The sequence below is a fragment of the Condylura cristata genome, unplaced genomic scaffold (genome assembly GCF_000260355.1).
Source record: "Condylura cristata isolate star-nosed mole 26May11 unplaced genomic scaffold, ConCri1.0 scaffold00020, whole genome shotgun sequence".
NCBI lineage: Eukaryota > Metazoa > Chordata > Mammalia > Eulipotyphla > Talpidae > Condylura > Condylura cristata.
The window spans coordinates 19,425,557-19,438,041 of record NW_004567121.1 but is presented as its reverse complement, the minus strand read 5'-3'; the positions used below and the strand labels follow the sequence as shown (position 1 = coordinate 19,438,041).

Below are 12,485 nucleotides of genomic sequence, written 5' to 3'. Positions count from 1 at the left end.
CTCGGCCGCCGCCGCCGCTGCCCGCGGCGCGCCCCGGACCTTCTTCCCCCAACAGAGGTCCCAAAGCGAAAAGCAGACCTATTTGGAAGTAAGGAGGGTAAAGTAAAACCGACCCAAACCCACAGCGCCGGCAACCCCGGGGCTAGGTCTCCAGGGCGCGGCCCGGGCTCGCCTAGGTAGAGGGAGGCTGGTGCCCGGGCGGGCGCCGGGGGGCGGGGGGGCTGCGGCTCCCGCCAAGGCGAGCCGCGCCGGCTCTGCAGTCCCGCCACCCGAGAGCGCGTCCCGCAGACATTCACATACTACACGACGGCAGCAGGCACCACACACGGACTCCTACACCGGCTCACCACCCCGCACCTCACACAGTTAGCGGCAGGGGTGTTGGCTGCGCCCCGCTCCTGCGGGGGCACCTCGGTTCTCCTGCCTTTCCCCGCGGGGCGCTCAAGCCCGGCCTGTCCCGCCCCTCTCCCTGTCAGCTGCACCGCCCTGTTTAATGTTTAGAACGCTGAACCCGTTGTGTGTGCCGGTCTAGCTCCCCAGTCCTGCCTCGTCTGTGGCTGGGAGAAGACCAGTGGTCCGGTCACTGGACTCCCAGCAAATTTCCCTGGAAAGCTAAGTTCCTCCCCCACCCCCCACCCGCTTTCCTTCTGACCGAAAAATGGTGTCACCGTCCCTCACAGATGCCAGTGGTTAAGGACATCCCGAAATAGTCATGAAAGCATTGACCCGTAACGCCTTCTTTGACCTCTGTCATTGCTCGGTATTTTGAGGTCCCACCTTGGTGTTTGCAAGCCTGGGACCTATAGAGACGTGTTCCCTTTGTTCCAGTCCGTGAAAGGGCTCGTAGCAGTCCCCGAGCAATGCCTAATTGCTCTGCTGTGATCGGAACAAGGGCGCTTTTCTGATTACACGGAGGAACGGCGTAGCTTTGACCGCGCTGCAGTCCTGCCTATTGAACATCATTTCAAAAGTGTGGTCAGTGTTGGTACATCTTGAAAACGACATTGTCCGGAACTGACTTCACCTGCACCGAGTATGACTTGCATCACATTCTGGGGATCCTTAGCCTAGGTTAGAAGAGGCTTCCTAGGAACAGGGACTTAGTTCCATTTTCAAGTGAGTAGCGACCGATGAGGTGTCCCTGACTCCTTTCATTCACTTTTTAGTGAATACTGAACGACTACTTTGCCCTCTGTACTAGTGCTGAGGGTTCAGAAATAAATGGCACTCAGTCTTTGCTCTAGTTCAGGAAAGACACAGGGAAACACGGAATTATAACACATCTTGGACCCCAGGAGAGGGATGTTGGGCCGAGCTTTTAAAATCAAATGATAATTTGTCTGTCTGGATTTGATTGTAAAAGCTGCCTACCTAGACGTTGGCTAGGTGAAGAGTTGGACAGGAAGACATACAAAAAGGTTGATGGGCTGTTTAAACATAACCGGGACCATGCTTCTGTGCTGTGCTATGCTAGCCAGAATAGGAGACGTTAGGCAACTCCTTCCTCACCCAGGAAGGAGTTGGGTAATGAAGAACTGTGGGGTTTGTGGCCCACCTGGGCTCCAGGAATATAGTCTGTGTCTGAACCCCGCAGAGATTCAGACACTGCTGTGTGCTCAGCTAGGGATTCTGAGGTGCCCCAGGTTCTCAGATTTCCCTCTGTCTCTGAGTTTGAATTCTGAACTTTAGGAAATTCTACTCGACGAAAATTTTTGGACAGATCGCTTTTACATTTTCAGAATTCATTAACAAAATTTCAGAATTCATTAACAAGGGAAATAGAAAGAAGTAACTGTGATTCAGAGTGGACTGGGCAGGGATTTACATATAGAACCTAACTAGCATAATTTAAGTGACAGTAAACACATGAGCATTCATATTTTTGCAAAAATGTCCTTTTCTTGTTGATAGGATGTAGAAAGTTGGGAATTCGATAGTTGCCAGGTGAAAACCATTTTATCAGAAATAATATCTGAGAAGTTAACTATGTATAATGTATTTGTGACTATCAGACATGCCAAGTAACAAGCTGTATATTAGGCATTGTTAATCAGATACACTGGCCAGCAAGTTTCCTCCCTTGACAGCATAAATAGCAGTTAGGCCACTTCAGAAAGAAATGTATTGAGGTGTCTGACAGAGGTCAGTTAAAAGGAGGCCTTTTTTTCTTTCAGTTATCAGTAAACTTTGCAAACACACAAAGTTCACTTTGCTTATTTCTGTTTTGGGACAAAATGTTTCTTTCTGAAACCTCAGAAGGTATGCATTTTGGGGAGCCTTAGAGAGGTGGCATGCAGAGGCTGTGTGTAATATGTGCATGTTTGTGTATATATATGTATGTGCTTGTGCTTTTATGTGTGTGAGGTAAGTGCAGGGTAGAGGTTTTAGTCATGAAAGATCAACCCTTCAACAGCCCTGTGCTTAAAGTCATCAGCTTTTTTCACGCCGAGATGTGCCAAGTTCTTACCGTTCCATCTCCTGAAATATACTCTCTGCATCCTCTACCCCTGATGAGCAGAATCAGCCAACGCCTAAGTCCTGTTCTGTCTCTAAGAGTCAAGAAAGAAAACAGTATTATTTAGTGCCCAGAGCACCTGATGGGTGTCAGGAGATCTGGATTCTAGTCCTGACTCTGTTGCCAAATAGCCACATGTTTTTGGGCAGTGCCCTTAGCTTCTGTTTCCAGTTTTCTCATCTGTAAAACTAAGACAATATATACCTTACCTACCTCACAGGGTTGTTGTGAGGATAAGGTCAAATAAGCAAAAATTTGTGAATATGCATTGGAAAGTATGGAATGTTACAGAAATGCAAAGACTTATAAAGATCATCATTCCAAAGATTTCTTTGCAACTATTAATATATGTCATTCCTCAGTTAAGTCCTAAAAATCTTAAGTTATTAATACATTTAATTCCGAAATAATCCCTAAAAGTCCACTTCTCAAAATGTAGTCGTTGGATGACTATAAATCAGGAAACCTGTGATAAATGCAGAATTTCAATCCCTTTCTAGACTTGTTGAATCTGCATTTTAAAAAGTTCCCATGTGATTCAAATATACATTAAGTGCCAAGAGGGAAAAGACATACCTTAAAACACTAATGCTGGTTTTTAGAATCTAAGTGTCCATAGGATTATCTATGCCTAGTTCCAGAGATTCTGATTCAGAAAGTCTGCATTGGGGCTCAGGAATCTACATTTTAAATAGAAGCCCCAGATGAGATCCCATAGCCCAGGACCACACCATGAGAAACATCATACTAAACCATTAAGATGTTGATCTCCATGGTTTAATTATGAATCTTAGAATCTCAGAGAATCTCTAGATCTGCTACTACAATGCCAACTTAATGTCTCAAAGTCAAGACCACTTATTTCCTGAAAAAACAAAAACAAACAAAACGCAAGCTGTCCCCTGTCCCACTGTATTTCTCTATCCGCAAGCAGTCACCCATTCATTCATGAAACTTTCAGGGCATTAATGGGGTGGTTTTTACTTTGGCTTCTTGGGGTCTCTTAAAGTTATTCAAAATCAAGCAGTTGTTTTTTATTTCTTTTAAGTTTTAGTCACCTTAAGATAAATATGTACACATAACATCTAATTTTCAATATCTATTTTATTTAGCATATCTCACATTTAAACAGAAACTATGAAGTTCACAAGAGATAGAGCCGTATTATTGTTTTCCTTTATACCCCAAATACCATGGATTAAGAATTACAAAAACTGTGTTAAAGACATATTTACAGGTTGGAAATACTAGTTGACATTTACTATTAAATAGATCTGACCTCTGAAAAATGCCTTCCCTCACTTATATCTAAAATAGAGGGTAAGACTGTTGAGTTTAAATCATTTTCAAGGAGCTTGCTTATTTTATATAAAGAGAAACATAAACGGATATAGAAGGGAGTACTTCTGGTTTTCTGGCAAGACAGCAATTGGTGCCAGAATGAGGAATTAATCGCTGTACTCTTTAAAACTGCTCTAACTTCCTTTATTTCCTGATCTTTAATTATCATTATCTTACTGGGCTACTTGCCTTGACACATGAAAAATACATTTGGCAGAAAATTATCCTTCCCAACTACCGATTTCTTAATTAGTCTAGGATTGCTTTACTTGGAGTAGAGTGCCCACATTAATCTTTTGGGGTGGAAGAGAAAAGTGCAAAAAGTTAAAAATCATCCCATAGCCAGGACAGATACTAACTTTGGAAAAGAGTTAAAAAAAAAAAAACAAAAAACACCCTTTTTTGTGTTTTCAGGAGATGCATTTAGAAGACACCACCAGATTCTGTCCAAAGGAAGAAAGAGAAAGTGAACAAACATCTTTCAGCGATCAAAACCCCAGGCAAGACCAGAAAGGGGGCTTTCGCAGCTCCTTCCGCAAGCTCTTTAAAAAGAAGTGAGTAGCCCCTAGACAAGACAGCACTAACTCATTTCCCTTTAGGCTGAGTCTTGAGGTTTGAACAGTGATAAGTATCAACCAGCCTGGTTTCATACAACTGCTTCAAGTCCAGTGCCTGCTCCCAGTAGCCACAATTCCTTGCAGGTGAAGGTGTTTTTCCTTGTAAGCTAGAGGAAAAGCAAACTCAGCCCTGTCCTCTGCCTCATCTATCTTTAGCCTTCTTTGCTCCCAAAGTAATGTGCCCTGCGAGGAGGTACCCTGGGAGATGAATTGGTAACAGTTAAATCCCTTTTTAGACCTGGAGAAGCGGGAAACACTGTTGGAGCTGGGTGTATGAGTGCTCCCTCCAGTCTCCCCAACTGTGGAAAGCTTTCTAAGGGCATCTCAGCACCTTGGCTTCTAGAGTCCTGTGATTATTGTGGATGCTAGTTTTTTGGGACTTTTGCTAGCATTTTCCCCCGGCAGAATAATGGAATGAATTTTACTTGGCCCTAGTTAAAAATCACTTTAATGAAATTCCCACATCATAGAAGGTGAAAACTAGGTATTTTCTATGTAGATACTAAGACACTAATCTCTGTTGTCTTACGTGGATTCACCACTCCCCTCCCCCTACCCTTAGCAATCTGGTCAGCACTTTTCCTTATACAGTAGGAGACAGTGACCAAACCCCAACATGAAATTTAAGGAAAAGAGCGGACTACATAAAGGGATTCTCCTATTGTCTGTAAATCCTCAGGCCTCTTTTTCTGTAAATCCTCAGGCCTCCATCCCTTTCCTTAGAGAGGGAAACTTAATTTGTCTTGGTAGAGCACATTCTTGGAGTCAAGAAACAGCTTCTCCTTTTAGGTGGGAGTAAAAGTTAAGCAAAGGCATTACTGCTGCCTTTGGAGAGTTTCTGATCCATGAGGAACCTCAGGGAAGTCACTTTCTTTTTGTGGTCAGAAATTACTGCCTGATTTGGAAAATGGCCTTGATGGCAGAGTTGGAGGCAGGCCTGAGTGACGATTTTTTTTTTGACAGTTTAAACTTTTCTCATGGAGTGAGTGGTACTGATATTAATGAGCCTCTATTGTTGCTTCCCACCTGTTGGTACTGGAAGAAGGAGGAAGAGGAAGGAAGAACAGCACTACTACAGTTAGACACAGCCCTACTGCACCAAGTCCGGTTCAGTTTTGCTAAGATAACCCCGTGCATGAAAGACTATTGCCACATTCCCTTTATTTGAAGGTCAGGAATTAATGGTTGCATCCCTCTCTCTAGGATCATACACTTAAATCTTTTCTGGCCCAATGCCTACCTCTGTCAAGTTTGGCAGGGATGGAGAGACCTGGAAGCAGACAATTTTCCAAACTGACCTTGGGCTTTAGGCTCCTAAATCTTTCTAAGGGCTCCACATTTCTTAAGGCACTGTATGATTCCCCAGCCTTTTTTTTTTTTAACCACTCTATTCCCCAAAACAGCTTCTTTTTGCCCACTGCCATTTGTAATGATGGTTACTGTCTACTAGAAAGTGATGAGCCACAGGGCTACCACTGGTTCCATTAAGTTCTAGATTTTTAGAGATGTAAGAAAATGCTCTGCTAGTTACCTCGGTAAAGGGAGTGGCCTTGTCCTCCCTATATCCAGGGGGCAAAACTGGAAGCAACTGGTAGGAGACAGAACTTCCTGAAAACGCAGCTAACCTCGAGCTGGAGTGGCTGCCTCAGGAGAGGCTGAGCTCTTTTAAGCAGAAGCTAGATGACCTGGATCAAGAGGGCTGTGGAAGTGATTCCTGCTGTGGTGAGAGATTGCTCAGGATGCTCACCTGAGTCCTTTTCAGCGCTAAGATTTGCTTTACATGTAGTTTGATTTGGTTGTAGATCAGTCTAAGTAATCACATGTTTTTAAACAATAAAACAAGAAAGTAAGGTGGCCTCAGGTTTTATCGTTCCGTAACCCCCTTGGTACAGTGCTGAGGATTTGCTGTGGACTCTTCAAATTCATGTTGCTTAATTGCCTTCAGTTTTCTTGCAGTTTGGGAATCTTTCGTAGGAGGTCAAATGGATCCCCCTGATCTTTTATCCTTCTCATTGATTAGTCCTCCTGCATCAGTCACATTGCTGCCAGCCATCCTGGCACTGTATTTAGTTTCTGAAGCTTTAGATGATGAAAGTTAAGGGGTGCCATGCAGATGGCTCCTTCCTCTGGCACGCTTTCTGAGTTTTTAGATTTGCTGTAGATCTGTGAGCACCACCAAGTGACACTTGCTTTTCACCAATTGAGGGTGCCACAGTATCTTTTTGGGGACTTGGTCTGGAATAAAGAAGCAGCTTGAGTAAACTTTCTTGAGTATTTTCATCCAACGACCATGGAAAGTATGTTCCATTTATGTTAAGGTAGTAAGGAAGGCAGAGAGGCTCCAGTGTAGCTCAGAAAGTCTGGCTTTTAGTCCAGTCAGAATACACCATTCTTATCATTCAGTAAGCATTCTTTCTTAGATGCATTTGCTGTATGAGACACTAGACTGTATAGACTGGTGAATGACAAAGTCTCATCTGTTATGTAGGAGTTTGCATCGAGGTCAGGCCTGTGGACAGATTCAGAGAGAAACTGAAAAGAGTTGGGAGGTCAGGCTGGCAGCAAGCCCTGTGATGAAGAAGTAGCTAATACCAGGTACTGAAACCACGCCAGAACCTAACCTCAGAGGTTCAAGATGGACCAAACCCAGAAAAAGCTGCCAGTGTCACATCTGGGGCTCACTGTGTGCCTCCCCCATAACCCTCTGGAGGCTCGTTCCTGTCTACACTGACACACTTTTTGTATCCATAGGGGCTTGTTTGGCTGGTGGCCCCACACACCCAGAATGCTGCTTCGGGATGAAGCTAGGCATGGAGCCAGATGCAACAGAAAACCTGAGAAAGGGTTCTCTTCCCTCTGAGGCTGGGAGGGCCGGATGTGCATATCCACAGGATTCAAAAGGGAAAGTCAAGTTGAAGTAAAAAAAAAAAAAATCCCCAAGCTATTTGGGGGAAAGGGTGATGCTCTGTTTCTATCTCAGGCACATCTGTCCTGGATAAATGCCAGGTCCATGTCCCTGCAAGTTGCCCAGAATTGATCAGAAAAAAGACTAAATATCTTCAAGTTTGAAAATGTTAAGTGTCTTAAAATTTTTTAAGTAAGAATTCTTAGAAATCAGGAATGTGATGCTGGACTGAGTCCTTATCCCCCTGCCTTTGAGCAGGATGGAACACCAAGTACCCCATTCTAGAAGGACCTGTGTAGAGCTGGTCAAAGACTTACATCTAGACTGTCCTAAAGCCCAAGTCAAATACCACTATGTCATCTTTTCATATAAATCTTGTACTAGGTTAACAAGTATTCTTGGTTGGGGGAGTGGCATGAGTGAAGAGGATTAAGTAAGACAAGCCAGTGATAGGGAATGGTGTGTTCTCTTTTTATTCTCAAATTTGGAAGAAGTGAAAGATAAAGCTTCTGACTTCTAAATCGTGAACCCTATTTCCTCACCTACTGTCTTCCTTTTTTTTTTCTTTTTTTCTTTATAATTTATATGCCTCGCAGTGTCTTCTTCTTGGTCATCACCCTCCTTCCACCAGTCACATTAAAATCCCTGTTTTCTTAATAATATACACAAAGGGCTTCTGTAGGGTCCCTTATAATTGAAAGTGAACCTTTTGGTGTATTATCAACTGTTTTTGAATATGCCCAGGCTTGGCTGTGGAACAGACCTCCTGTAAGCAGGACTACCAAGCAATCAGTTGATAATTTTACTCTTGCTTTCTTTTTTACCTCCTTTAAAGCCTAGCTCTAGTACTTACCCTATCCTTATCCACTTTGGGATTCTCTCTCATTTCCCATTTAATTTTCCTATTGAACCTCAGACTTTAAGGACATTATTGGAGGGGTAACATTTTGGATAATTTAAACCTGATTAGAAATGTTTCTCAACAGGTGACTTGAAATCAGTCACTGTCTTCAGTGTACTAGGAGTAAAAGGTAAAGTTCCTTCTTGTTAGCAGTGTAGAGCCCAAACATCAGGGTAACTGGCTGCAAGGCTGCAAGTACAGTCCTGGCCACATAGTAAACACTCAGTGAAGATTTTTTAAGTGAATGCTCATTTGTCACCCTGTTATTACCAGGCTGACTCATCTGGCCAGCAGGCTGGGTACTGACCTGCCCTCTTCTCTGTGTGCATGTTTCCTAGAGCTTTAGACAGGGACAGTCTTTCTACTCAGGAAACCAACCTACTTAGGGCATAGCGTTCTGTGGCACTGCACCGGTTTTCTCCCCTCCTCCCTCCGTCAGCTCTAACCTAGTTTCAAGGCATGTTTATCACAATCTGTACTTGTAGGGCTTGCTATTTTCTTTGTTTCTGTTAATTGAGTAGACACAGTTAGCAACAGGTCTGTTGTATTTCCAGCAAACATTTGGGTGGCTGTGTGTCAGAATTTACTGGCAGCCATTATACATCCCCTGAAGGACGTTTTTACCAGCATGTCCCTTTAGTGTCTACTTAGATTTGTCCTGCCATCAACCAAAATGGCCTCAGGACCTCACAAGCCATTTTTGTTTAATATAGAAATAGAATAAAATCAAATTCGCTGACCATTTTTCCTAGATTCTTAGGTTATTTCCCAGCAACTTAGGTATACATTACTTCATAGTCTAACAGCCACACTTCGGAAGAATCCAGGTGGTCATTTAAAATTATTCTTTAAAGGATATAAATGTGCTTTTAGTCATGGCTGTAGTAGAAGACTGGATTTTGAAAGGGATTAGCAAATTAGTCATCGGTTAGTTAATATTTTATATCAAGAAATACAGAGAAATCCACACACTTGGAGACACAGAGAAGGTGGTTTGTGAGAAGAGCAGCTTAAAAAAAAAACTAAGTTGAGTTTTTGGACTTTGAAAACTAGACAGGGCGATTTTGGCATTTGTTTCAGAAATGGGAACGCAGCTGGTGAAGATTTCTGTGGTCCTTGGGGCTGGTGGTGACATCAAAGCTTTCCCATTTCCAGGTAAACACTAAACAGTTGCATGTTGGAACCATCTAAGTATAACATGTTGGGTTTTGGAGAGATCAGATGTAGCTAAGAGGGGAAATGTAGGTAAAAATTTTAAGTTTTCACTAGTGAGTTTTTGATTAGATATTTTCCATCTAGGGGAACAATTGGCAAGAAATAGTAGCTAGGTTCAAATCCTGCTTACTAAGTTTTGTCTTCTGAGCTGTAGACAATCCCAGTCTTCTGGATAATGAAATATGGGGAAAGAATGAAATGGTCAGACATTTAACTTCCTATTTGTGGGGCACAACTGTACTAATTAGGGATAATTCAAACTTGAGGTACCAAAGACTCCTGAGAACTGAGAGAACTGCAAGAGTTTCAGAACGGGGCATGTTGAAGCTGTTTCAAAAGAGAGGCCAAGGAAAGTTTCTGGAAAGTAAGAGGATTTTCACCCTACCCAGATATCCTCTTTCTTGATGAGTACTCTGATGTACTGGGATTGAGAGAGAGAATAGTTTTTCCTCTGTGTGCTGGGATATAGTAGAAAAGTGCTTCTTACTGATCAGAAATAGAAAGCATGGTGGGTAGCTATTACTTCATCTCTGATGTTAAGTATACATGCGAAAAGTAAAAATTTCTAGTCAGTTACCAAGTTTTCAGATGTCCAGATTTTAGTCTTTGTGTGGATCCAGCTTCTTTGCTTGAATAATATCAAGAGATGTTTGAATTCTGCCCAATTAGTTCAGTGAATGATAATCATGATTAACTGACTACAGCGAAGACTCATAGCAGACCAGTAATAGTGAAAGAACCCAGCCTCCTTTTGTGGATGGGGTCGCATGCCTGACTGCCTCCACATATAGGCAATTTGGTCAGTTGTATAGGAGCTTTAGACACAGAACTTCAAGTCTAACATCAGTTTCATATGTCTGCACGAGGTCTTCAGATTCTGGTTCTTAATCACGGGGCTAGTTGTACCCATGGTGGCTCAGAGTTTAAGCTGTCCAAAGGCCCCAGCCTAGTGTGTCAGAGATTATTTCCAGAAAGCCTCCTCCCTCCAGGGACTTCTGACATGAACAAACAGAAGGTGCAGAGCTGGAATGGATTACCCAGCTGGTAAAACCAAGATAAAGGAAGAATGTACCCTCGACTGGGGACTCATTGGACTGATTTGAGTTGTTGACTATTGATTTGGCTTGATCTCCTTTGTGATGGTTGAGATTATAGACTCTTCTCAATCTGTTTACTGTATTCATTTCTGCATTCTACCAAATGTAGTATATATGTGTGGTTGGCTTCAATAAATCTTTCATTTAAAAATGAAAATAAGTAAAAGCAAGAGTTTGTAATGTAATGCCCAAATCCGATAAAGGCCCATGATAATCTTGGTTGAGAACAATTAATTCCATCCATTTTAATTTAAGGGCCCTGGTAATTTATGGAATAGTTACTTGGTTGAATCAAAAACAGGATTTCTTAGGAAGTTACAGTGGTGTACACAATATCTTACACTGACATACACAGTTACCACAGTTGTCCCCAGAAAGTATTGGAAAGATTTTCTTTATGTTCACCACAAATCTGAGATACACATGTCCTGCATCATGAAATTCAGGGGAAGTAAAAATTATTCCATATGTAGGAGGCCACTGTTTTAACAAATGCAGACAGATTTGGATAGATAAAATATTTGAGAACAATTAAAACCAAATCAACCTGTACTTTATCTGTGTGCTGAGATTTTAGGTCCAGTGGATCAGAATACAGGGAAAAAACTAATGAGAATCCCTCAATGGATCCTTCACCCACCAAACAAGATTTCTTCAGAAACCGACTTGCTCTTGCAAATGACCTTGACCAAGGAACAGCTGTGTAAAAATACTTAAAGTTGTATTATCAAGTGGTAAGATGAGGAATAAAAAGCTTGTATATATCTGTGTAGGTATATATATATATATCCATATATATATATATATATATAGATAGATGTATAAATCCCCGAGGAAAACTAATATAGTTACATATGAACTAAATCAATATCCAAGACATTGGAGAAAGAGAGAGAGCTTAGCTGGTGGTTGAGAGCTAGCTTCTTGAACCTTAACATTTGGGAAAAAGGAAATGAAGATTTTTCACAGTATTAGAGAAAAACAGTAAATTTGGAGGAAAATAAATGTAAGAACAGAATCTCCCACTTGAAATCATTTCCCCCCAGTATAATATTCAGCATGTTCATATTTATCGTGAATGTGAGTTTTATGCTTCTTAGGTATTTAGCTTATTAATTCACCCCATTGTTCCTAAACTAACATATATATATATGTGTGTGTGTGTGTGTGTACCATGTTAGGGAGCAGGCCTTACTCTATCTTTCAGCAATCCTAAGGCAAAACTTAACATCTCTTAAGACGAAGGATCAATTAACAGAATTACATTTTATATGTGGACGACTTGTGCTTAAACTGTGATACGAAGTTTCAAAACTTAAAGGTACTTGAGTCTCCAAATAGGAAGAGAGCATTAAAAGTAGCATTTCTCTTGTTCAGTAGTTACCAAAATCAGTATAGGGAACAATGATTTCTCTGGAAACTGAAGACCAAAGAAGTATTTTCTCTTGTGTGGATTGTGCTGCAGGTGGGAACAGTTTAGTGTCAAATTGAACCCTGAGGAGACAAAGGCTTTCTAGTGTTGCTGAGTGTCACATATACTTATGATCAGATATCTGGGGGTGGGGGGCAAGCGCGGAGGTAGCCACTTGCTTCAGTCTGAAGACAGGTGGCAGCAGCAACAATGTGCAGTTGCTGTCAGTACCAAGTCAGAATGAAAACCTAGGGTCGGCAGTAGCTGGTTCTGGTTCCTGAAAGAAGTTAAAGAAACAAAATCCTTACAACTCAGAGGGACAATTGCAGTGAGGCTTGCCTGGTTATTTTGGTAATAAACTGTGCTCTATCTCCACATACTCTGTCCCAGGTCTGCACACATAACATGCCCCAAACATCAGATACCATAATAGGACATCAGAATAGAAAAAAATAGGTGTCAACAGTTTGCCTCTGTCTCCAG

At 42.0% G+C, this 12,485-nt stretch overlaps 1 protein-coding gene across 1 annotated transcript in view; it reads left to right on the top strand.

Moving 5' to 3' along the window:
* ARHGEF33 (Rho guanine nucleotide exchange factor (GEF) 33) overlaps nucleotides 1–11,735 on the top strand; it is a 40,023-nt gene extending 28,288 nt beyond the window's left edge. Inside the window, exons 15-17 of the mRNA XM_004686031.1 lie at nucleotides 2–97; nucleotides 4,271–4,410; nucleotides 11,169–11,735. Coding sequence (XP_004686088.1) covers nucleotides 2–97; nucleotides 4,271–4,410; nucleotides 11,169–11,298 — 366 coding nt within the window. The 3' untranslated portion in view covers nucleotides 11,299–11,735. The remainder of the gene's footprint in view (nucleotide 1; nucleotides 98–4,270; nucleotides 4,411–11,168) is intronic.
* Nucleotides 11,736–12,485: the final 750 nt, after the last annotated feature.